General features: G+C 46.3%; 1 protein-coding gene and 2 long non-coding RNA genes across 4 annotated transcripts; 1 reads left to right on the forward strand and 2 right to left on the reverse strand.

The window, feature by feature from the left end:
• Positions 1-788: 788 nt before the first annotated feature.
• Positions 789-10,246, forward strand: LOC124058681 (protein NLRC3-like). The gene is made up of 10 exons (XM_046388138.1): positions 789-2,451; positions 2,564-2,689; positions 3,329-3,445; positions 3,892-3,970; positions 4,054-4,282; positions 4,361-6,164; positions 6,569-6,742; positions 6,962-7,135; positions 7,589-7,635; positions 7,871-10,246. Exons 1-10 carry the CDS (start codon positions 2,327-2,329, stop codon positions 8,425-8,427), a joined length of 3,432 nt encoding a protein of 1,143 aa, XP_046244094.1. The 5' UTR covers positions 789-2,326; the 3' UTR covers positions 8,428-10,246.
• Positions 10,247-10,387: 141 nt separating this feature from the next.
• LOC124058792 lies at positions 10,388-11,329 on the reverse strand. Its single transcript, XR_006843305.1, has 3 exons — positions 11,191-11,329; positions 10,853-11,017; positions 10,388-10,764 (listed from the first exon to the last, which is right to left on the reverse strand). It is a non-coding gene; the product is annotated as an uncharacterized LOC124058792 (long non-coding RNA).
• A 31-nt stretch (positions 11,330-11,360) lies between these two features.
• On the reverse strand, positions 11,361-14,190 carry LOC124058787. Of its 2 annotated transcripts, none has more exons than XR_006843292.1 (4): positions 13,994-14,190; positions 13,486-13,700; positions 12,335-13,113; positions 11,361-11,378 (listed from the first exon to the last, which is right to left on the reverse strand). It is a non-coding gene; the product is annotated as an uncharacterized LOC124058787 (long non-coding RNA). The 2 variants fall into 2 exon arrangements; XR_006843291.1 differs by lacking the exon at positions 11,361-11,378 and adding an exon at positions 12,059-12,196.
• Positions 14,191-22,227: the final 8,037 nt, after the last annotated feature.

The raw sequence follows: 22,227 nt of genomic DNA on the forward strand, positions 1-22,227 counted from the left end.
CGGTGCGTGTGTGTACGTGCACGTGTGCACAAGTATATAAATATAATATAAATATATATATTGAAAGACAGAGAGAATGAGATTGTTATATTTACTTTAACTTGCAATTCTATGGCTATCATTTATTTGTTAGCCCACCCAATCAATTTCAGCAACAGCCGCCACTGACTGTTACCCTTTTATTGTGAAAAACGTAGTGTGTCGCTGACGCAGAGAGAGCTGAACCCCGTTGTGTCACGTAAACACTGAGATGTGTGTGTTTAGTAGTTTTAGTCAATTTGTTGTCTGAAAAAACACATTTCTGACAGCACTTCAGTCAGTAACTTCAACTCGTCTTTTTCACGAGTTAACTATTAGTTTGAGTGTACGTGACAATGAAGAATCTTCTTCTTCTTCTTCTTCTTCTTCTTCTTCTGTGCTTGCTGATGCAGTTTGTGTTTGTCACATGAGTTCACAGACTGTTTGTCCCTCCTCATCCAGTAATGAAGCTGATTGTCTTCTTCTTCAGTGTTGCTGCAGTCTGGACTTTGTGCAGCTCCGTCAGTGTCTCCAGCTGCGGTTCAGACTGACTGACAGACCTTCAGTAACACTGCCACCTGCTGCTGACTGGCAGCACTGCAGCTCACACTGGCTCTCTGCTCTCACGTCAGACTGACGTTTCTGGATTTGGATTTGAAGGTATGAGGATGTGACGGCTGTCAGTCGGACGAACACCAGCAGCGTCTGTCGGCGTCTGCGGACGAAGAAACAAAGTGTGTTTGATCTCATGTGGAGCTGAACAGGTGAGACCCCTGACAGGTAACACGACACACCTTTGATGAAGAAACTGTTTGCTGTCACTCGTTATGTTGGGAGCTACATAACAGACTTGTAGATGAGAGCAGTGATGCATTCTGACAACACTGTTGTTTCCTGTTTGTAGGTGTGAATATTCATGAATGAATTCACTAATGTGTCTATGAGATGTGACTTTTGGTCCAAAATGAGCCTTTTCATGTTGAGTTTATTCACATTTCATCTGCACCAGGAAACAAGTCAGAACTTGAGCTGAGCTGACTTCACTGCTGAGAGATGAGGGACAGTCAGAACTGGTCTGACAGCCTGAACTGGTTTTTATCTTTGACTGAAACTCGATCAGCTGTTTATTCTCTGACTGTACAAAACGACACCCAGCAGTGAATCAAAGAACTTCTGCTGCTTGTTGTCTTTACCAGGAGACAAATTTAGGAAAGTTCACGTTGTGATGTCAGACACTCGAGGAGGCGGGGCTTGTGTTGTGGTCCCTGGGTTTGGTTTGTCAGGTTGGTGTTTCTGATTGGCAGGTGTGTGTCACAAACCTCCTGGTATCAGAAGTGTGAATCTTTTAACTGGTGGACCCCCGTCGTCAACAGCAGCAAAGCGTCCTTTTAGTCCTGACCCACAGACTGAATCCAAAGACTTCCAGAGTGTCTGTGAGGAAGACCTGAGGTTTCTGATGGGAAACTTTGAACCCTGCAGTCTGGGTTTAACACTCGCCACCGTCTGTCAGTTACTGGAGCCAGGAAACGCTAATATGGTTTGTGTTGCTGTGGTGGGACAGGACTATCAGTCCAAGATAAGACAGCAGAGAACTTCAGTCAGGGCTTTCAGCTGGAGTTTCTGCTTCACAAGACAATAAAAATATGATGAACAAAGCAAATATGAAGACTTTCTTATTTCTTTATCGTCATGGAGCCACAGGCACTAAACTCAGGAACTGAACTATAAACCCAAACTTTGTGTTGCACATTCCTGATGATGTTTCCACTGAATCTGAGGGGCTGAGATTACAAGTTGGACAGAAAATCGATCAAAAATGTGGAGTCTGAGTGGATGTAATGAAGACTTGTAGAGGTGGAAGAGGAGAACAAAAACTCCAGAGTATCGAAGCCCCAAAGTGGAAGCTCTTTTCTGTTTTAGAACAAAGATGTGATGATGTTTCAGTCAGATGAATTCATGTCCTCATGTTGACTCCAGTTCCACCCAGTGATGTTAACTGTGTGAATGATGGAGAAGTTGTTGCAGCTACAAGCTTCATGCTGACCATCACTGAGGTTCAGACTTTTCCACCACAGGAACTGAAGGCGGTTCTGCTTTGGTTTCCACTGTTCTCTCCTCACGTTGGGGGCGACTTCCTGCAGCTAAATGTCAGCTCAGCTCAGGATGTGATACTGAATCCAAGTTCATGTACTCTGAGGGGGAACTGAATCCAACAGCCACAGCAGGACGTCCACCAGCAGGACAGCAGCAGAAATCTTGTAACGTGTGATGGAGACGTTGTTGTCATGAATGTTGGAGCTCTGACAGCATGTTGTTGTGTTTGTGTGAAGGTGTGGGCTCTGCTATGAATCAGTGTGAGGAGACAGAGGAGGGAGTCCCTCCCTCTAAAACCACTCTGTGTGGGGAACCTGACAGCCAGACCAAAGCTCAGAGGTGAGATGAGGATCTCTAACTGTCCATGACTCTTCTCCATGTCACAGCTCAGCACTCACATCACTCCACCATCATTATTCACACTCAAAGCTCTGTGTGTGTTGTGTTGAAGCCCCGAGCAGCAGCAGAGACCAGACTGTCCTGAACCTGAACCTGAACCCAGCTGTGTGTCCATGAAGAGTGACTGGTCCATGATTGCACCAATATATTTTAAAGGACAACTTCCTTCAGAGACTCAGTAAGTCAACACAGTCCCAGTTAGCAGGAACTTTCCCATAACTTCCTGTGATCCTGGCTGTTTCAGATTCTTCTTCAGTTTGATTGTTCCTTCTAATCAACTCATCAAGTGAACAAAGTAGACGAGGTTGGATTTTATTTTCCAGCAGCTTTTTTCAGTGTCAAAGATTCAGAGCAGTTTGTTGTTCACTCTCACTACAGAGCTGGGCTGAACAATTGAAATCAGCCAATAGCACATCTGGACTGTTGACTCCTTCAGGCTGTTCATTTGAGGTACATGACATCAGGGTCAGTTAGAGTCCACATCAGAAAGCAAAGGGAGGCTTCCAGTGTGTCGTCATCACATTCACACTGAAGTCAAAATGCTGTTTGCTGACGAGCACATTAACTGTCCCCTCAGTCCTGCATGAAGGCTTGCAAATCCTCATGAGACAGAGGAGCGTCCCCTCCTGTCCTGCTGTCCTCCTTCCTTTGTCATGTCTCCCTGGAGAGCTCCTGTTCCCTCCTCTTCCTCTCTCTGACCTTCACTGAGATGCTCACATCTCCAGGAGTCGGCAGAGCTTTGAATGTTTTGTCTCCAGCTTGACCATCAAAGTGAAGCTTTGAGAGGCGCATTAGTTTGTCTGTGTGTTTCTATCAGTGTGGACCAGCAGACAGCAGACTCTCCTGGACCCAGCTGTGTGTCCATGAAGAGTGACGGGTCCATGTTTGAACCTCCTCTTAACTTCAGAGGTGGACACGACTCTGCTGAAGGAAGGTAAGAGTTTAAAGCAGATGAGTTTGATGTTCTGCAGCTTCTCCTTCTATCAAGTCAGTCCACAAAAAGATCTACCAGTTGGTCTCAGCTTTCAGACTCCACTGGCTCCAGATTTGTCATTACAAAGTTACTGTAAGGCAGCTGCTCGGTGGTCTCAGTCTGCTGATTCCAGCAAAGCTTTTTCAAACTCATTTTGTTTCCTGTAGCTTTTTCACTTTTCTGTAAGCAGGAGATTCAGTCCACAGAAACACATCAGTTTTCCAGGAAATTTGGATGAAACTCGTGGTTTGACCAACCAAACACTTTGTCAGCAGGTGACAGTGAGCTGCTTCTTAGACCAACCTGAAGGTGGCCTCATTGGTGCCAGAAAACTGGATCAGCTGATCCTTGAAAAGCAACAAGTGCTAAAATGTGTGTAATCATCATACGTCCTGTTTTCTCCACAGAGTTCAGCAGCAACAGTCAGATGTTCTCGGTGGTCAGTCTGTCCAGCAGAATCCAGCAGACCTGGACTCCATATTCATGGTGTGTAAATGTCCAACAACAACTTTTAGCTCAGCTCCAAATCAAATCAACACAATTTTTATCTTTGTTTTATTCTTTTCCAGCATCTTGAGGAGAACGTTGTCACTTTTGTGAAGAACGAGCTGAAGAAGTTCCAGAAGCTTCTGAGTCCAGATTACCCAGAAAGCTTCAAGAGGCAGAGTGAGGATGAGGAGGTGTTGGATGGTGAGGATGAAGAGCAGAGGAGCAGCAGCAGAGACGCATTTCTGAAGATCACACTGCACTTCCTGAGGAGAATGAAGCAGGAGGAACTGGCTGACCGTCTGCACAGCAGTAAGAGGATTTTCCACACTCCACTTTTCTCACATTAACACCAACATCCACTCACTGATTTGTTGTGTTTTCATTCAGGAACTGTTGCTCCAGTTTGTCGACGTCAGCTCCAATCTGAGCTGAAGAAGAAGTGTGAGTGTGTGTTTGAGGGGATTGCTAAAGCAGGAAACCCGACCCTCCTGAATCAGATCTACACAGAGCTCTACATCACAGAGGGAGGGACTGCAGAGGTCAATGAAGAACATGAGGTCAGACAGATTGAAACAGCATCCAGGAAAACCACAAGACCAGAAACAACAATCAGACAAGAAGACATCTTCAAAGCCTCACCTGGAAGAGATGGACCAATCAGAACAGTGATGACAAAGGGAGTGGCTGGCATTGGGAAAACAGTCTTAACACAGAAGTTCACTCTGGACTGGGCTGAAGACAAAGCCAACCAGGACGTCCACTTCACATTTCCATTCACTTTCAGAGAGCTGAATGTGCTGAGAGAGAAAAAGTTCAGCTTGGTGGAACTTGTTCATGACTTCTTCACTGAAACCAAAGAAGCAGGAATCTGCAGGTTTGAAGAGTTCCAGGTTGTGTTCATCTTTGACGGTTTGGATGAGTGTCGACTTCCTCTGGACTTCCACAACAATGAGATCCTGACTGATGTCACAGAGTCCACCTCAGTGGATGTGCTGCTGACAAACCTCATCAGGGGGAATCTGCTTCCCTCTGCTCGCCTCTGGATAACCACACGACCTGCAGCAGCCAATCAGATCCCTCCTGAGTGTGTTGACATGGTGACAGAGGTCAGAGGGTTCACTGACCCACAGAAGGAGGAGTACTTCAGGAAGAGATCCAGAGATGATCAGCAGGCCAGCAGAATCATCTCCCACATCAAGACATCACGAAGCCTCCACATCATGTGCCACATCCCAGTCTTCTGCTGGATCACTGCTACAGTTCTGGAGGATGTGTTGAAGACCAGAGAGGGAGGAGAGCTGCCCAAGACCCTGACTGAGATGTACATCCACTTCCTGGTGGTTCAGTCCAAAGTGAAGAACATCAAGTATGATGGAGGAGATGGGACAGATCCACAGTGGAATCCAGGCAGCAGGAAGATGATTGAGTCTCTGGGAAAACTGGCTTTTGAGGAGCTGCAGAAAGGAAACCTGATCTTCTATGAATCAGACCTGACAGACTGTGGCATCGATATCAGAGCAGCCTCAGTGTACTCAGGAGTGTTCACCCAGATCTTTAAAGAGGAGAGAGGACTGTACCAGGACAAGGTGTTCTGCTTCATCCATCTGAGTGTTCAGGAGTTTCTGGCTGCTCTTCATGTCTACCAGACATTCAACAAATCTGGTGTCAATCTGATGTCAGGAAAACCGTCAACCTCCAGGTTGTCTCAAGTGATCAGAAACAAACAGGAACAAACTCATCTGTACCAGAGTGCTGTGGATGAGGCCTTAAGGAGTCCAAATGGACACCTGGACTTGTTCCTCCGCTTCCTCCTGGGACTTTCACTTCAGAAAAATCAGACTCTCCTACGAGGTCTGATGAAACACACAGGAAGTGTCTCAAAGACCAATCAGAAAACAGTCAGGTACATCAAGAAGAAGATCAGTAAGAATCTGTCTCCAGAGAGGAGCATCAATCTGTTCCACTGTCTGAATGAACTGAATGATGGTTCTCTGGTGGAGGAGATCCAACGCTACCTGAGGTCAGGAAGTCTCTCCACAGATGAACTGTCTCCTGCTCAGTGGTCAGCTCTGGTCTTCATCTTACTGTCATCAGAAGAAGATCTGGACGTGTTTGACCTGAAGAAATACTCTGCTTCAGAGGAGGCTCTTCTGAGGCTGCTGCCAGTGGTCAAAGCCTCCAACAAAGCTCTGTAAGTGACCACAGAACTGCAGATTCTGACTGGATCACATGTGACGGGTTGTTCTCAAGTAATGAATGTTTTGGTCAAACAAGACTCCAAATGTTCAGCCAGCGAGCTGATGAGTTGAAAATTTGTAATTTGTTCCTACAGTTTTGTTGTACCTCCACAGATTAATGCAGCCAAGAAATGAAAGAAAATTTACCATCTCAGATTGTTGTTCATTTAATGTTTAGTTCCCAGAAATGCTGAATTTTGAAATTTTATTAACTGCTGGTGGATCTCATCAATGTACCAAATAAAAATACAAGTCATCCAAAACATTTTCTGGTTGCCTCAAAACTAAGACTCATCAAGTCTATTGTACACATCAGAAACCTTATCAGAGTTTGTCTTTATCACTAACTCTTCTTCAGGCTGAGTGGCTGTAATCTGTCATGGAGAAGCTGTGGAGCTCTGTCCTCAGTTCTCAGCTCCCAGTCCTCTAGTCTGAGAGAGCTGGACCTGAGTAACAACAACCTGCAGGATTCAGGAGTGAAGCTGCTGTCTGCTGGACTGAAGAGTCCACACTGTCAGCTGGAGATTCTCAGGTCAGGATTTCGCTTGTGTTTAACAGATGTTTGTTTAAATAATGCAGGATGATGTCACTGATGATCCTCAGAATCTGCAGGGTTTTTTTGTACAGAATCTACTTTACTATGAGACAATGAGAGACAGATGTAATTCTGTTAATGACGTCTTTAGGTTATTCACACAGAAAATGTTTGCCTGTGTGTGTGTGTGTGTTTTTTGTGTATGTGTGTCTCCAGGTTGTCAGGCTGTATGATCACACAGGAAGGCTGTACTTCTCTGGTCTCAGCTCTGAGATCCAACCCCTCCCATCTGAGAGAGCTGGACCTGAGCTACAATCATCCAGGAGACTCAGGAGTGGAGCTGCTGTCTGCTGGACTGGAGGATCCACGCTGGAGACTGGACACTCTCAGGTATGAACAGACAACAAGAGCTCACACACAGTTTGTCTGTCACAGTGACAAGCTGAGGACCGGTGGTTCACAGTGTGGACCAGCAGCACTGCTGATAACAGTGAAGACAGTAACTGATGTGCTGAGAGTCCCTGTCCCCACTGAGACTGACCTCCTCACTAATATCACACCAGGATCTGCTGTCCATCATTTACTATAAATGATATTTTGAGCTTTGTACTTTTGACTTTTCTTTTCTTGACTTTTTGGATGTTTCCTTTATGTCTGAGCTTTTTCTTCTTCTCTTGTTGTTTTCTTCTGAATGTTTGATGTCAAGTTGAACTGAGTCTGTGTATGAAATGTGTTTTCTAAATGCAGCTGTTTTGTCTTCATGGGGGATCTGAGTGAAGGTTGATGAAGATCATTGATGAGGAAGCTTCTGAAGGTTCATTCTGACTTTGTTTCTTCCTCCAGGGTGGAACATGGTGGACAGCAGAGGCTGAAACCTGGTGTGAGGAAGTGTAAGTGTGTGTTGACTTTGATTGATGAAAACAAGGCAGCACATGTTAAAGTAGTTTCAGTCTAAAGCTTGTGTGTCTGCATTCAGCTCTCAGTTTGATAGAAGATCCAACAAGATGAGTCAGTGTGAAGTTTTGATCTAATGAACAGTCAGTCTGTTAATGAAGCAACAAATGAAGCCATCAGGTGTGTTGGATGATAAACTGCTGCTGTATTGTGTCTTGTTCTCTCCATCAGGGGCCTGTGAACTCACAGTGGACACAAACACAGTAAACACAAACCTCAAACTGTCTGACAACAACAGGAAGGTGACAGCAGTGAGAGAGAAGCAGCCTCATCCTGATCATCCAGAGAGGTTTGACTATTGGAAACAGCTGCTGTGTAGAACTGGTCTGACTGGTCGCTGCTACTGGGAGGTCGAGAGGAGTGGAGGAGTTGAGATATCAGTGACTTACAGAGGAATCAGAAGGAAAGGAAAGACTGATGACTGTGTGTTTGGATGGAATAATCAGTCCTGGAGTCTGAGGTGTTCTGATGTTGTTGGTTTCTCTGTCTGTCACAATAACAGAAGAACAGTCCTCCACTCCTCCTCCTCCTCCTCCTCCTCCTCCTCCTCTGTCTCTCACAGAGTTGCAGTGTATGTGGACTGTCCTGCTGGCACTCTGTCCTTCTACAGAGTCTCCTCTGACACACTGATCCACCTCCACACCTTCAACACCACATTCACTCAACCTCTTTATGCTGGATTTGGGTTCTGGTCATTCGGTTCCTCAGTGTCTCTGTGTTCAGTGTAGGAGGGAGAGTCTCCTCCTGTTAGAGAAACACACACACACACACAGTTTGAAATAACTTGTAATCCTTTTTTAACAAAGAGTTAAGAGCTCAACACGCAGCTGCCAGTGGGAGGCTGTAGAGAGAAGGCCTGTGACGGTTCTTGGTTGTGGGTGGGGTTTCTCCCCAGCTTTCACAAAGGAGAGCTTCACTACAGCATGGCGGCTTTTGCTGGAGCAGATGGCAGTTGTTACGCTCTCAGCAACTGCCCTGAGTAACTGATTTTGGTGCCAGTAGTAGTGGCCTTTCTCAAGAACCTTTGCCGTGACTCAGCCACCTCGACTGCTTTTTCTGCCCTGTCCTCACCTCAGTGCCTGCTGATGACACCTTCTGGTCATTGGAGTCCCTGTACTGTAGGGCTTCCGTTGTGTGTGTAACCATAAACTCTTCAGTGGGGCCACTGAATGTGAGTGGGAGGATGTTCCTGGGCCTCTGTATTCCATGTCTACCACAGGCAATGGACAGGTCCAACCACAGCACAACCAGGTCACTTCTGTTGTCACAGGCTTCTCTGATGAGCTGTGTGACTAACCCATTGTGCTCCAAACATCTGGGAAACTCCAGGAATTCCATCACTTTAAACCAGGGGTCTCCAACGCGTTGCTCGCGAGCTACCAGTAGCTCGTTGCCCCTTTCCAAGTAGCTTGCCAAAGGGCCAATGAATCATACAGAAATTTGAAAACTTAATTGACCTTTCACAAAAGCCCCGCCTCCCTTAGTTATTGTTCCTAGCCCGTCAAGCTTCTTGACGCCGATGGAGTGTCAACACAGTCTCAAGGACTGTGACTCTTCTCCTCTTCTTGAGGATGACAAATTCTGTGTAGCTACTGTCCGACTTCACCATTTTGCCTGTCGGAGGTCCGCAGCTTCTCGGACCTTGTTGACATAGTAACGGTTGCTAGGATGTATGACTGGACAATGACCATTTAGCAAAAGGTCAATTGGTCCCTCAGCAAATCTAGTTAAATTTATGTCCAATCAAAACTCACATTTGTCCCACACCCTTCCAACACAAAATGATTATTTGCCAACTAGCCGTAAATCAAAAAGTTGCGCTGCTGTCAATCTTGATGAGTCAGTGGTGATGTGAGATGAGCAGGAGTTTATGATGGCGACAGGTGTCCAAACCAACAATCGGATTAAAACCTACCATTTTCACTAAGAGTGGGAGACAGAATTTTGTTTTACAAATGTTCATGACAAGTGTGTGTCTGATCTGTGGTGCCAGCGTGTTGGTTGGAAGAGGTGTAACGTGGAGCGCCATTTCACCAAGTCCACGGCAACTTTTCACGGGACTTTCCTGCCGGTAGCAATCTACGAAAAGACAAGATAACAGAGCTGAAGACAACGCCACAACGGCAACAGTCTCTGTTCACCAAATCGGCAAAGAAGGCCAAATCAGCAACAGAGGCTTTGTTTAAAGTGGCGCACATTTTAACGAAGCCCAGAAAGCCGTTCACCAATGGTGGGATCGTAAAGGAGGCCATAACCGTGGTGGCTGAAACGTTATTCAGCGACCATAAAAGGGAAGTTTTTGATTCTTGGTTTGTAGAAATTGTAAGTGATCCACAATAACATTTCATTTTCAGATGTCTTGGTGCATGAAAATAGTTTTGTGAAGTGTGATAAAATGACATGGACATATATAACAATAAGTGAATAAGTAACAATATCTGTACTTGTAGTAATAATAATAACGATAATAGTATTTTTGTGACGTTTCAGGAAAAGAAATCTTATTGAGTTTGTTCGAAATGAGCAATGAGAATAAATGTTACAAAACATGAGTAGCTCTCAGCCATTTTTGTTTAGTAAAAGTAGCTCTCAGAGGAAAAAAGGTTGGAGACCCCTGCTCTAAACAGAGGGGGTTGATGTTCCAATTTTTGAGTAAAAACTCCATCAGTCTTCAAGATACAATGCTGAAGAACACTTTTCCTTCAACACTCAGCCTTGAGTTTGACTCAAACTGACTGAGATTTTTGCAGTTTTCTTCTTTGGGGATCCACACTCCCTCCACCTACCTCCACTGGTCTGCGACTATCAGGGGAGCTCTAGGTAGGCCTTGTAAACGATGCAGGGACACCATTAGGGCCTGAGGCAGAGGCTGAGTACGCTGCCTTAATGACCTCTTAAACTCTGAAGTTGTTGTTGTTGGTGGGGGTGGGAGCTCTTGATCCCTCATTAGGTCCCTTAGAGTGTCAATTTACTTCCTCTGTTGAGCAAACTGGGTGCTCGCTGCGTTTGTCCCCAGCAGCTGTTTGGTGAAGCCAAAGAGGTTGACAATGAAAGCAGCCCATTTCCTGGTAAGAGATAATATTAGATAACATTCAGTCAAAACATTTCATTTCACTTTGAGTGGTAAAATCAACAGACGAACTTCTGTATTACATGATGAGGATTTTTCTGACAGCCTTCCTCTCTTCATTACAACAACCTGTTCCTCTGGACTGAAGTCAGCAGCTCCTGATTGGTCCACTTTGTGCAGAAGAAGGAGTCCAATGAGGCACCAAGCGGCCCTTTTTATGTGAACACACACAGCCTGGTGAAGAGAAGCTGCGTCAACAAAGAAGGTTGATAATCAGTGTTGTGATACTCGTTAAGCTCGTTCCAGATGAAGTCTGGAAAGCAGGAGAGCAGACGGCAGCAGCAGAGGACACAGAGAAAAAATCAAGTTGGACAGTTTGCAGCAGCCTTCAGTCTGTGCAGGAAGTTACAGAAACACTCACATCCTGTCACAGCTGATTCACATTGACGCAGTCTCCTCTTTAATGATGACAGTGGAGCCTATTAAAATACTGCACAGGAGATCTGTGGCTTCTGCTCACGGTTCAACCTCCAGTTTACATGAATTCTCATGGAAATCAGTACAGAAATCAGCTGAGCAGACGAGTCGTCCTCAAACTGCAGAAAGAAACTGAAAACATTCAGAGTCAAACTCAGAGACAACACGTTTTCCATACATGATGAAGTTTCTGATGACATGAATGATGACATGCAGACAGATTTCTCCATTTGTTCATTCTTCAACATGTTAAGCTTTTTTTTTTACTGCAGCAGAAAATTCATTCATTCTTTATCTTCTTCAACACAATCCATAAGCAGTTATTGATTGTGCAGTCAGCTGGCTGCTCCTCTGTGGACACATGTGAATCATGAGCTCCATCTAGTGGACTGACAGCACAACTGCTCACATTTCAGTTCAAAGAAGTTTTATTGACAGCAGACGTTAGACTGCATGTCCCTCAGGTTGTCTCCTTGCAGTGGTTTTAATGCTGCCAGCTTGTTTGGCTCTTTGAGACCTGACATTTCAGAGTTGAACTTCTTTCAGTAAATGTTATGTAATTTACTGAATGTCTCACATTGGAAGAGGACGTGCGTCTGTGTCTCAGCCTCAGATGTCCAGCAAAGACCACACATTCACTTTTCTTTTGGTTGCTGTGAATTTCTGTCTTCCTTGTTCAGTTCATTTGTGTCTTTGTAAGCAGCAGCAGATGTTACCATGGCGATGCAGCCAGATGAGACGAGAGCCACCTTGGTGACACTGAGGACTCTGGATCTGAACTCAGCGCAGCTCGCCAACACATGAATGACTCATTTCTAAAATCAGGACTTTATTTATTGTTTGAGTTAAACTTGGCTGTGGTTTGATTTGGGTTTTTATTTTTGCCGTTCATGTACAATTTCATTTTGGACTTTAATCATGAAATATCTCTGCATGACTTCTTTGATTCACTGGAATACAAACAACGTTGTCATCAGTTCTTCAGTTTTATTAAATATTTTGAGTCAAAAATATTGTGCAAAATTAGCTCTGAAGAACAACTGATGTTCTTCTGCTTCAGATGAAAATATTCAGTTCTCAAATCTTACTTGTCATAATAAAAGCACTCGGTTATCAAGTTTGGCGCTGGAGGTGGTGTCCAGTATGTGTCATCTGCTTCAGGAGGTGGAGCAGCAGACAGGCACTGTCCTCATCCGGTCCAGTACATGTCCTCTTCCTGTGTTATGGAGCGCAGCAGCAGGTGGGCTCTCACACCTGTTCAGGAGGGAGGTCAGACTCCGGTTGCAGTGGTGGATCTGGAGGGGCAGCAACAAGTCACGTCTGCAGGTTCATTCATCTGGTACGGTTTCTAGAGCTGGCTTACGCCAGGGCCAAGCGGGTTTGCTTTGGAACTGGGGCTAACAGGTTCAGACAAGTGGAGATGCTTTGCACCTGCTCCCAGCACAGCACCCCAGTCTTGTCAGCTGGCGAAGGTATGAGAGGTGTCATCTTGGCGTATCTCCCAGAAGGTCCCTCCATGCTGCAGGAGGGTCACTGTTTCTCTGGCGGGTAAGCTGCTTCCTGAGGGACAAACGCAAACTGTGGTCGTGCTGGGAGGGACACGGCACAGTTATCCATCCAGGCTGGATGCTGCATCGCTCTGCAGGGGCAGGAATCTGCTGCATGTGGAGTTCTTCACTGGAGCTGATAAGGTCACGATTTGATCAGGATCAGGACACCCAAATGTTCTAGTAAACATTAACTGATGTGGAGTTCTGAGTAAAGCTGTGGCCCCCAGGGGACATCCATTAGACGGCATCACCACATGGTCCCTTTTCAAGATTTATTGAGATACAAATAAATGCACGTTGTGTATATGTGTGTGGTTCTGTGAAAAAAGAAGCAAACAATCCGTCACACAACATAAGAAGAACTTAAACCAGACATACATTGCTTCTACATGATCTAACATCTAAACAAGCACAAAATGTTAGTTTAGCCTAAACAGGACGTGTAATGGACTTCATTCAGGACATAACTAATTACAAAGTCACTTTGGTGCACATGATCATGTCATTATCTTATATATAATTTAAATAAATGCACCAACATTGGCATACATTTACATACTACTAATAAACACAATAATGCTCTGATAATATAAGTCGCGGTAAAATTACGGCCGCGATTCGCGTGCTTATCGCCATTTTAAGCTACAATTTCACCCAACTAACTAACAACAAACAGTGGGTATACTTACTGAGATCTGAACGCACACACGGAGGGAAAATCACACCGAAACGCCCGAAACAACAGGAACACTTGACACAAGTGAGACGACGGTCTGAAACGCGTTTCTCTCCAGAACTTTCCAATGTCCACGCTGCGACTGCCCTCTAGTGGCCGTGATTGGCAACCGCAGAAACAACCAATCAAACTGTTCTGAGGGATCACTTCGTATAATAACCACTGACACTGACAATAATCAGAGAATCAATAATCAATAACATTCAGCTTCTATCTCATTGGTAGCCACTAATTACATTTAGCCTCAGGCACAGAGATATCAGTAACATGGCTACAGATTACAGCTACACGCAGACAGACACGTTAGCATGACGAGCGGTTAGCTTAATCGTCGTCAGGTTATTGACTTCATTACGACACAATAAACAAACATGCTGAACTAAAAACACCTTCCGGAGCCTGAACACACATTCATCTAAAACAGAAGCAAACATGAACTGTTCTCATGGAGGGACTCGTACCTAAAAAGGGGAATATTGTGTGAAAGACGCACACACACAAACTTCCCTCCGCTCATGCGTGTATTCACTGAGGGCGGGGAGTGACGCGCCTCCTTCACAGCTCACACACTCTGCTCCCCCTGGTGGCCTCCTCTGGTTACTACATCTGTTTTTTATCAGCGCTGTTGTGAAGAGGACGTGAATTACCACACTGAACTCCTACCTGTGACGGCTGGTATAAACGGGCTAGTGGGGCTAAGCGCTCCCTGCGTTATGGAATAAAGATGAGAACGTTATTGTTTTCATGTAGCCCACAGGCTGATCGGTTCTGACTAATCAGCAGCGAGCTGGCGCCGGTTAAATGATTGACAGGTGTCATTTCACGCCCCGTGATTTACTTGTCATTTGGGCTGACTTCTTTCGCCCAACACCACTGTAAGAAGAAGAAGAAGAAAAGAAGACGAAAAATGGCGGGTGCTAACATGAATGAGGTGGATCATCTTCTTAATAATCCGTTTTCTTCAATGTCCTGTGAATAAAAATTGGAAGTTAAGACACTATTGGGCCACATCGTCCAATTGATAATCAAACAAGTCAAACTGATAAACGACAAAATCGTAAGTTTTGTGTCACTTGGTTTGAAACAAAGGACTGGCTAACAGGTAGCGTAGCTAAGAATTCGCTTTTCTGTCTCCGACGTTTGCTTTTCGGAGGAGACGCGGCTTGGACCCAGCAAGGAATCGTGGATTTAAAACATCTGTCTGACAAAGTAAGGAAACATGAAAGCAGCACAAGTCATATTGGGAACAGCGTTAAACTATCCATGCTGGGAAAAGTTAACGTTGCCTGTCAGCTTGATGAGGGCCACCGCATTGCTGTACAGAGACATAACGAGCTGCTTAGGAAAAACAGACATTCACTGTCCAGGACTGTAGACTGCATTAAATTTTGTGGGGGACATGAGCTGTCTCTGCAGGGATCAGATGAATCTGCAACTTCAGTCCAGCCGGCGTGTTTCTGGACCTGGTTGACCAGTTTTCTCGTTTTAGACAGCCAGCTAGCGGATCACTTGCCACACACAACACACAGGTTGCCAAATACACGTCCAAGACGAGCCAAAATGAGCTGCTTGATTGTATGTTCTGTGTTTATGAACAAAAAGTGGCTGAAGAAATATCAAAGGCGCCATTTGTGGCTGTCCAGGCAGACGAGACAACCGATGTGGCATGTGTGAGCCAGTGCGTAATTGTGCTCCGGTACATCACAGGAGGCTCCGTTGTGGAGAGATTTCTCGGCTTTTTCCCGTTAGCAGACAGGACTGCGGTGGGACTTGAAAAACTCTTGAAGGAAAAGCTCCAGCCACATAAACTGGAAAACAAACTAATAGCACAGACGTACGATGGTGCAGCCGTAATGAGTGGCTCATCATCTGGCTTGCAAGCCAGGTTAAAGGAGACGTTCCCTTGTGCACATTTTGTGCACTGCTGTGCCCATCAGTTAAACCTGATTATGCAACAGGCCTGCTCACCTCTCACACCCGTCAGATTATTTTTTGCCAACATCTCTGCTTTTGCGACATTTTTCTCCAAGTCACCTAAGAGAGCCATGGTCCTGGATGACGTGTGTGGCGCGAGGATCACAGCGGCAGGACAAACCCGGTGGAACTTTGAAAGCCGTACTGTGCACACAGCGTTTGATCATCAGGACACCTTGAAAAACTGCTTTGAAAACATCCAGAACGATCAGTTTTGGGACAGTGTGTCAATCCAGCAAGCTCATGGCCTGTGCGCATTGCCAGAGGATGTCAACTTCCTGTTGTTGTTTTTTCATTCAGCTCTCCTGCAAGCTGATATCCTGTACATCATCCTTCAGAAACGAAACCCAGATCCTCTTAAAACCAGACGGGCCCCGGACGATTTGTCCTGCTCCATAACTGAAGTGAAGGACAAGCTCACCAGCCATGCAGATACAGCTGCTGCCGAAACACCACGCTGGACTCGGCGGTGCAGCAATGTTTCAGTGGCTGCACACTGCTGTGACATGATGATCGAGCAATCGAAGGCTCGCTTTGAGAAGGCTCGACACTTGGAGTCTTTTGAACGTATTGATCCTGAACTGTTCCCCACGTTGAAGACCAGATTCCCCCAGAAACAGCTGAACATCACGAGTGAAAGTTTGGGGATGATCTGGAAAGAGAAACTGAAGGGTGAACCGATGGTGATGTGCAGCAGTGCGGAGTTTGCAGCATCAAAGTCTGCTATGTCACTTTTGAGGATGCTGACTGAAAATAATCTTCAGACCACCTTTTCTGAAACTTTGAAATTGGCACAAATTGCCATCACAACTCGGTGACATCAGCAGAGTCAGAGAGGTGTTTCAGCACACTCAAACGGATGAAGTAGAATGAACAGGACAGACTAAAGGCCCTGGCTATGCTCTCTATCGAGCGGGAGTTCATCGGAACGCCAGACTTTGGCGTTCTTTCTTTGCCTCCCAGAAAGGCCGTCAGAGTGAGCTTCTTTTCAAATGAGGTACACCCCAGTTTGTAAACTGTTTAAAGGTCAGAAGTCACCCTGTCTGGTCTCTGTAATGACAGTTGTGCTGTTTTATTCAGGGTCCAGTGTAGCTATATGATAAGAGCTCAGATCCATCGTCATGCATGTCATGTAGTCATTCTACCAGTGAAAATTTGTCAAACGGTGCGTGTACGTGTACGTGTGCACAAGTATATAAATATAATATAAATATATATATTGAAAGAGAGAGAGAATGAGAATGTTATATTTACTTTAACTTGCAATTCTATGGCTATCATTTATTTGTTAGCCCACCCAATCAATTTCAGCAACAGCCGCCACTGACTGTTACCCTTTTATTGTGAAAAACGTAGTGTGTCGCTGACGCAGAGGGAGCTGAACCCCGATGCAGAGTCAAAGAGGCAGGGAGGCGAGGCAGAGGTCCAAGCCTACAGTCTTTAATAATTACAGTCAAAACTCAGACAAAGCTCACACTTACTATACAAGACAATAAAAGTCCTGACATGGAAGACAAAAGACAAGACAACACACGGACAACAGGGACAGGGAAGACGAGGACTAAATAGACAACATAACAAGACACAGGTGAAACACATCAAGGGACGAGAAAGCAATCAAGATAAACCAACGCAAAGCTACATGAAAAAGAGACACATCACAACATCAACAAGGGACAATGGGGAAGGATTGTCATCTGCTGTGGACAAAAGAAACAACAATGCTCCGTCTGGAAACACGCCGTAGCACACGTTAGCTCGCGGTCTTCCATCAGTAATGAAACACAATGAACAGTCAATTCCACAGAAACATGGCGAAATTACTCTCAAACAAATAACATACAACCAAATAAAACAGCTTAACTTTTTGTGCACTTTACAGTAAGTTAATAAATGTTCAGAAGCAGAAGGACAAAAAGCCAAAGTCTGTCAGCCTTGAAGAATCCAGCAGACAAAAGGCTGTTCAGAACGTCATTTCTGAGATGTTACAGTGAAGCCCAACTTCCTGTTGTGTCACGTAAACACTGAGATGTGTGTGTTTAGTAGTTTTAGTCAATTTGTTGTCTGAAAGTTTCATCAGTTTCATCCCGTCTTCACAGCATGAAGGTGAGTTTGACTGCAGTTAAAGTACTGCAGTATCTGTTTTTAAACATATTAGTATTCCAAAGTACATTTTCCTTTCAAAGTAAAAGCACTGATGTGAATCCACTGTCGTTCACAGACTGTTTGTTCCTCCTCATCCAGTAATGAAGCTGATTGTCTTCTTCTTCAGTGTTGCTGCAGTCTGGACTTTGTGGAGCTCCGTCAGTGTCTCCAGCTGCGGTTCAGACTGACTGACAGACCTTCAGTAACACTGCCACCTGCTGCTGACTGGCAGCACTGCAGCTCACACTGGCTCTCTGCTCTCACATCAGACTGACGTTTCTGGATTTGGATTTGAAGGTATGAGGATGTGACGGCTGTCGGTCGGACGAACACCAGCGGCGTCTGTCGGCGTCTGCGGACGAAGAAACAAAGTGTGTTTGATCTCATGTGGAGCTGAACAGGTGAGACCCGACAGGTAACATGACACACCTTTGATGAAGAAACTGTTTGCTGTCACTCGTTATGTTGGGAGCTACATAACAGACTTGTAGATGAGAGCAGTGATGCATTCTGACAACACTGTTGTTTCCTGTTTGTAGGTCTGAATATTCATGAATGAATTCACTAATATGAGTCTATGAGATGTGACTTTTGGTCCAAAATGAGCCTTTTCATGTTGAGTTTATTCACATTTCATCTGCACCAGGAAACAAGTCAGAACTTGAGCTGAGCTGACTTCACTGCTGAGAGATGAGGGACAGTCAGAACTGGTCTGACAGCCTGAACTGGTTTTTATCTTTGATTGAAACTCGATCAGCTGTTTATTCTCTGACTGTACAAAACGACACCCAGCAGTTAATCAAAGAACTCCTGCTGCTTGTTGTCTTTACCAGGAGACAAATTTAGGAAAGTTCACGTTGTGATGTCAGACACTCGAGGAGGCGGGGCTTGTGTTGTGGTCCCTGGGTTTGGTTTGTCAGGTTGGTGTTTCTGATTGGCAGGTGTGTGTCACAAACCTCCTGCTATCAGAAGTGTGAATCTTTTAACTGGTGGACCCCCGTCGTCAACAGCAGCAAAGCATCCTTTTAGTCCTGACCCACAGACTGAATCGAAACACTTCCAGAGTGTCTGTGGAAGCCCAGAGGTTTCCGAAGGGAAACTTTGAACCCTGCAGTCTGGGTTTAACACTCAACACTGTCTAAGTCAGTTACTGTCAGGGTCAGACAGACAACAGGACCCACAGAGCAGACCAGAGACTGACAGGTGTAGAGAGGCGGTTTATTAACAGTCCGGATTCGGTACACAAAAAGGCAGTCAGCGGGGCAAAAGTACAAAATCACGAGGCAAAAACGGGTCGAGGAAACAAACAGGGTTGGTGCACGAGGAAACAATACAGAAAACGCCAGAGAGTTACTTACAGGGAAGAAGACAATCTAACAAAGACACACTGGGAGAGACTGGCTTAAATACACATGAGGGGAGGAGCAAACGAGACACAGGTGAAAACAATAAGTAATCATAGGGAGTAAAGAAACCAAGAATGAACACGAAAAGGAAGTGAGGGCAACCAAAATAAAACAGGAAGTCTGTCCACAAACTAAAAGCCTGACAGTACCCCCCCCTCAACGGCCGGCTCCAGAAGGCCCAGGATCATGCGGGTGGTCACGTTCAAACTCCCGTATGAGGTCTGGGTCCAAGATGTTCCGGGAGGAGACCCAAGACCTCTCCTCTGGTCCGTAACCCTCCCAGTCCACGAGGTACTGACGACCCCTCCCCCGGGGGCGAAAAGCCAACAGCTTCCGAACCGTGTAGACTGGGCCCCCATCGACGATCCGGGCGGGAGGAGGGGGTCTGGTAGGTGGGACCAACGGGCTGGTCCTGACAGGCTGGACCTCACTAACATGAAATGTGGGGTTCACACGAAGAGACCTGGGAAGTTTGAGTCTCACAGACACAGGGTTAATAACTTCTGACACAGGGAATGGTCCAACAAAACGAGGGGCCAACTTACGGGACTCCACCTTAAGAGGTAGGTGTTTAGTGGATAACCACACCCGTTGTCCGGCTTGATAAGCTGGTGCACATCTCCTCCTCCTGTCCGCAAACCTTTTGTGGCTCTGGGAAGCCCGGAGGAGGTTCAGACGAGCCTGAGCCCAAATCCGACGGCAACGGCGGACCAAGGCAAGAGCAGAAGGAACAGAGACCTCCCTCTCCAGTGCAGGAAACAGAGGCGGCTGGTACCCAAAAACACACTGGAACGGAGACATGCCCACGGAAGTGCTGGGGAGTGTATTGTGAGCATATTCCACCCACATGACGTACTTGCTCCAAGATGTGGGATTCTGGGAAGCCAGGCAGCGGAGCCCTTTCTCCAGCTCCTGGTTTAACCGCTCCGTCTGCCCATTGGTTTGAGGATGGTGGCCTGAGGTCAGACTAACTGTGGCACCCAGGAGTTGGCAGAACGCCCTCCAGAACTGAGCCACAAACTGCGGGCCCCGGTCAGACAGGACATTCCTGGGAAATCCAAAGACTCGACAGACATGAGACATTAGCACCTCTGCCGTTTCTTTGGCAGAAGGAATGCTAGGTAATGGTATGAACCGGACCATCTTGGAAAAACGGTCTACCACTGTGAGTACAATAGTGTTACCCTCAGAGGGTGGTAGGCCGGTCACAAAGTCCAGGGAAATGTCCGACCAGGGCCGCTGAGGCACAGGGAGGGGCTGGAGAAGTCCAGCACTGGGGGCGTTCTTGCTTTTGTTCTGCTCACAGGTTGTGCAGGCTGCCACATAGTCGCGTACATCATTCCTCATACCAGGCCACCAAAACCTCTCTCGCACCCGGGTCAGAGTTCTGCGGAAACCAGGATGACAAGATATCAGAGATGTATGAGCCCAAGTAATCACAGGGCCCCGCAGTTCGGGGGTGACAAATAATTTGTTGGGTGGTACCTCCGGAGGAACCTGAATCCCTTGATTGGCCCTGTTGACCCGCTCCTCAATCTCCCAGGTGATGCTACCTACAACCAACGTCTCAGGGATTATTGTCTCTGTTTCCTTGGGAACGCTTTCACCCTTAAATAGTCTAGACAGGGCATCGGGTTTAATGTTCTTAGAGCCAGGGCGATATGAAATAGAGAAATTAAATCGGGAGAAGAAAAGGGCCCACCTGGCTTGTCGAGGGTTAAGTCTTTTGGCTGTCCTGATGTACTCAATGTTCTTGTGGTCCGTCCAGACCAGGAAAGGATGCTCGGCCCCCTCCAGCCAATGCCTCCACTCCTCCAAAGCCAGCTTAATGGCCAGCAGTTCACGGTCTCCGACATCATAGTTCCTCTCCGAAGGCGAAAACCTGCGGGACAAAAAGGCACAAGGGTGGAGCTTGTCGTCCTGTTCGGACCGCTGAGAGAGCACTGCCCCTGCACCCAAATCAGAGGCGTCCACCTCCACCACGAACTGCCGTTTAGGGTCAGGAAGAATCAACACAGGGGCGACGATAAAGCTGCTCTTGAGTCTTTGAAAGGCTGACTCTGCCTGGAGGGACCAGCGAAACTGCACCTTGGAGGAGGTTAAAGCATGCAGCGGGGAAGCAACGAGACTGAAGTTCCGAATAAACTTCCTATAAAAGTTTGCAAACCCCAAAAACCGTTGGACCTCTCTTCTGGATGTGGGTGTGGGCCAATCTTGTACTGCCTGTACCTTCATGGGATCCATGCTGACCCTCCCCTCAGACACCACAAACCCCAAAAAAGACACAGTAGGCACATGAAATTCACATTTCTCAGCTTTGACAAACAGTTGATTACATAATAGCTGTTGCAGCACCTGCCGGACATGATTCTCGTGAGTCTCCATATCAGAAGAGAAGATCAGGATGTCATCTAAATAGACAAAAACAAACTTATTCAAATACTCACGAAGAACATCATTCACCAGTGCCTGAAACACAGCAGGGGCATTGGTGAGTCCAAAAGGCATTACCAGATACTCATAATGTCCTGTGGGAGTGTTAAAAGCAGTCTTCCACTCATCCCCCTCCCTGATGCGGACCAGGTGGTAAGCATTGCGTAGATCCAATTTAGTAAATACCTTGGCTCCCTGAAGGAGTTCAAATCCAGAGGAAATGAGTGGAAGGGGATACCTGTTCTTTACGGTAATGTCGTTGAGTCCACGATAGTCAATGCAGGGTCGGAGGGTCTTGTCCTTCTTCCCCACAAAGAAAAACCCTGCTCCAGCAGGAGATGAAGAAGGCCGGATAATCCCGGCCTTAAGAGCAGCTCCGATGTACTCCTCCATGGCTTTATGCTCTGGTCCCGACAGTGAGTACAAGCGGCCACGGGGGGGCGAGGTACCAGGAAGTAAGTCTATGGAACAATCATAAGGTCGGTGAGGGGGAAGTGTAGTGGCTTTAGTTTTGTTAAATACCTGCTTAAGGTCCAGGTAGCAGGATGGAACTGAGGACAGATCAGGAAACTCCTCTTCGTCCACCTCCTCGGGTGAGGTGAAAACCCCCTCCAGACTGGAAATGGGAGGACCTGCAAAACACTGCGTCTTACAGTTACCTCCCCATGACAGAACCTTGCCAGAGACCCAGTCAATGTGGGGGTTGTGCAGAGTTAGCCAAGGAAAACCTAGCACAA

Source organism: Scatophagus argus, chromosome 5 (assembly GCF_020382885.2).
Source record: "Scatophagus argus isolate fScaArg1 chromosome 5, fScaArg1.pri, whole genome shotgun sequence".
Lineage (NCBI taxonomy): Eukaryota > Metazoa > Chordata > Actinopteri > Scatophagidae > Scatophagus > Scatophagus argus.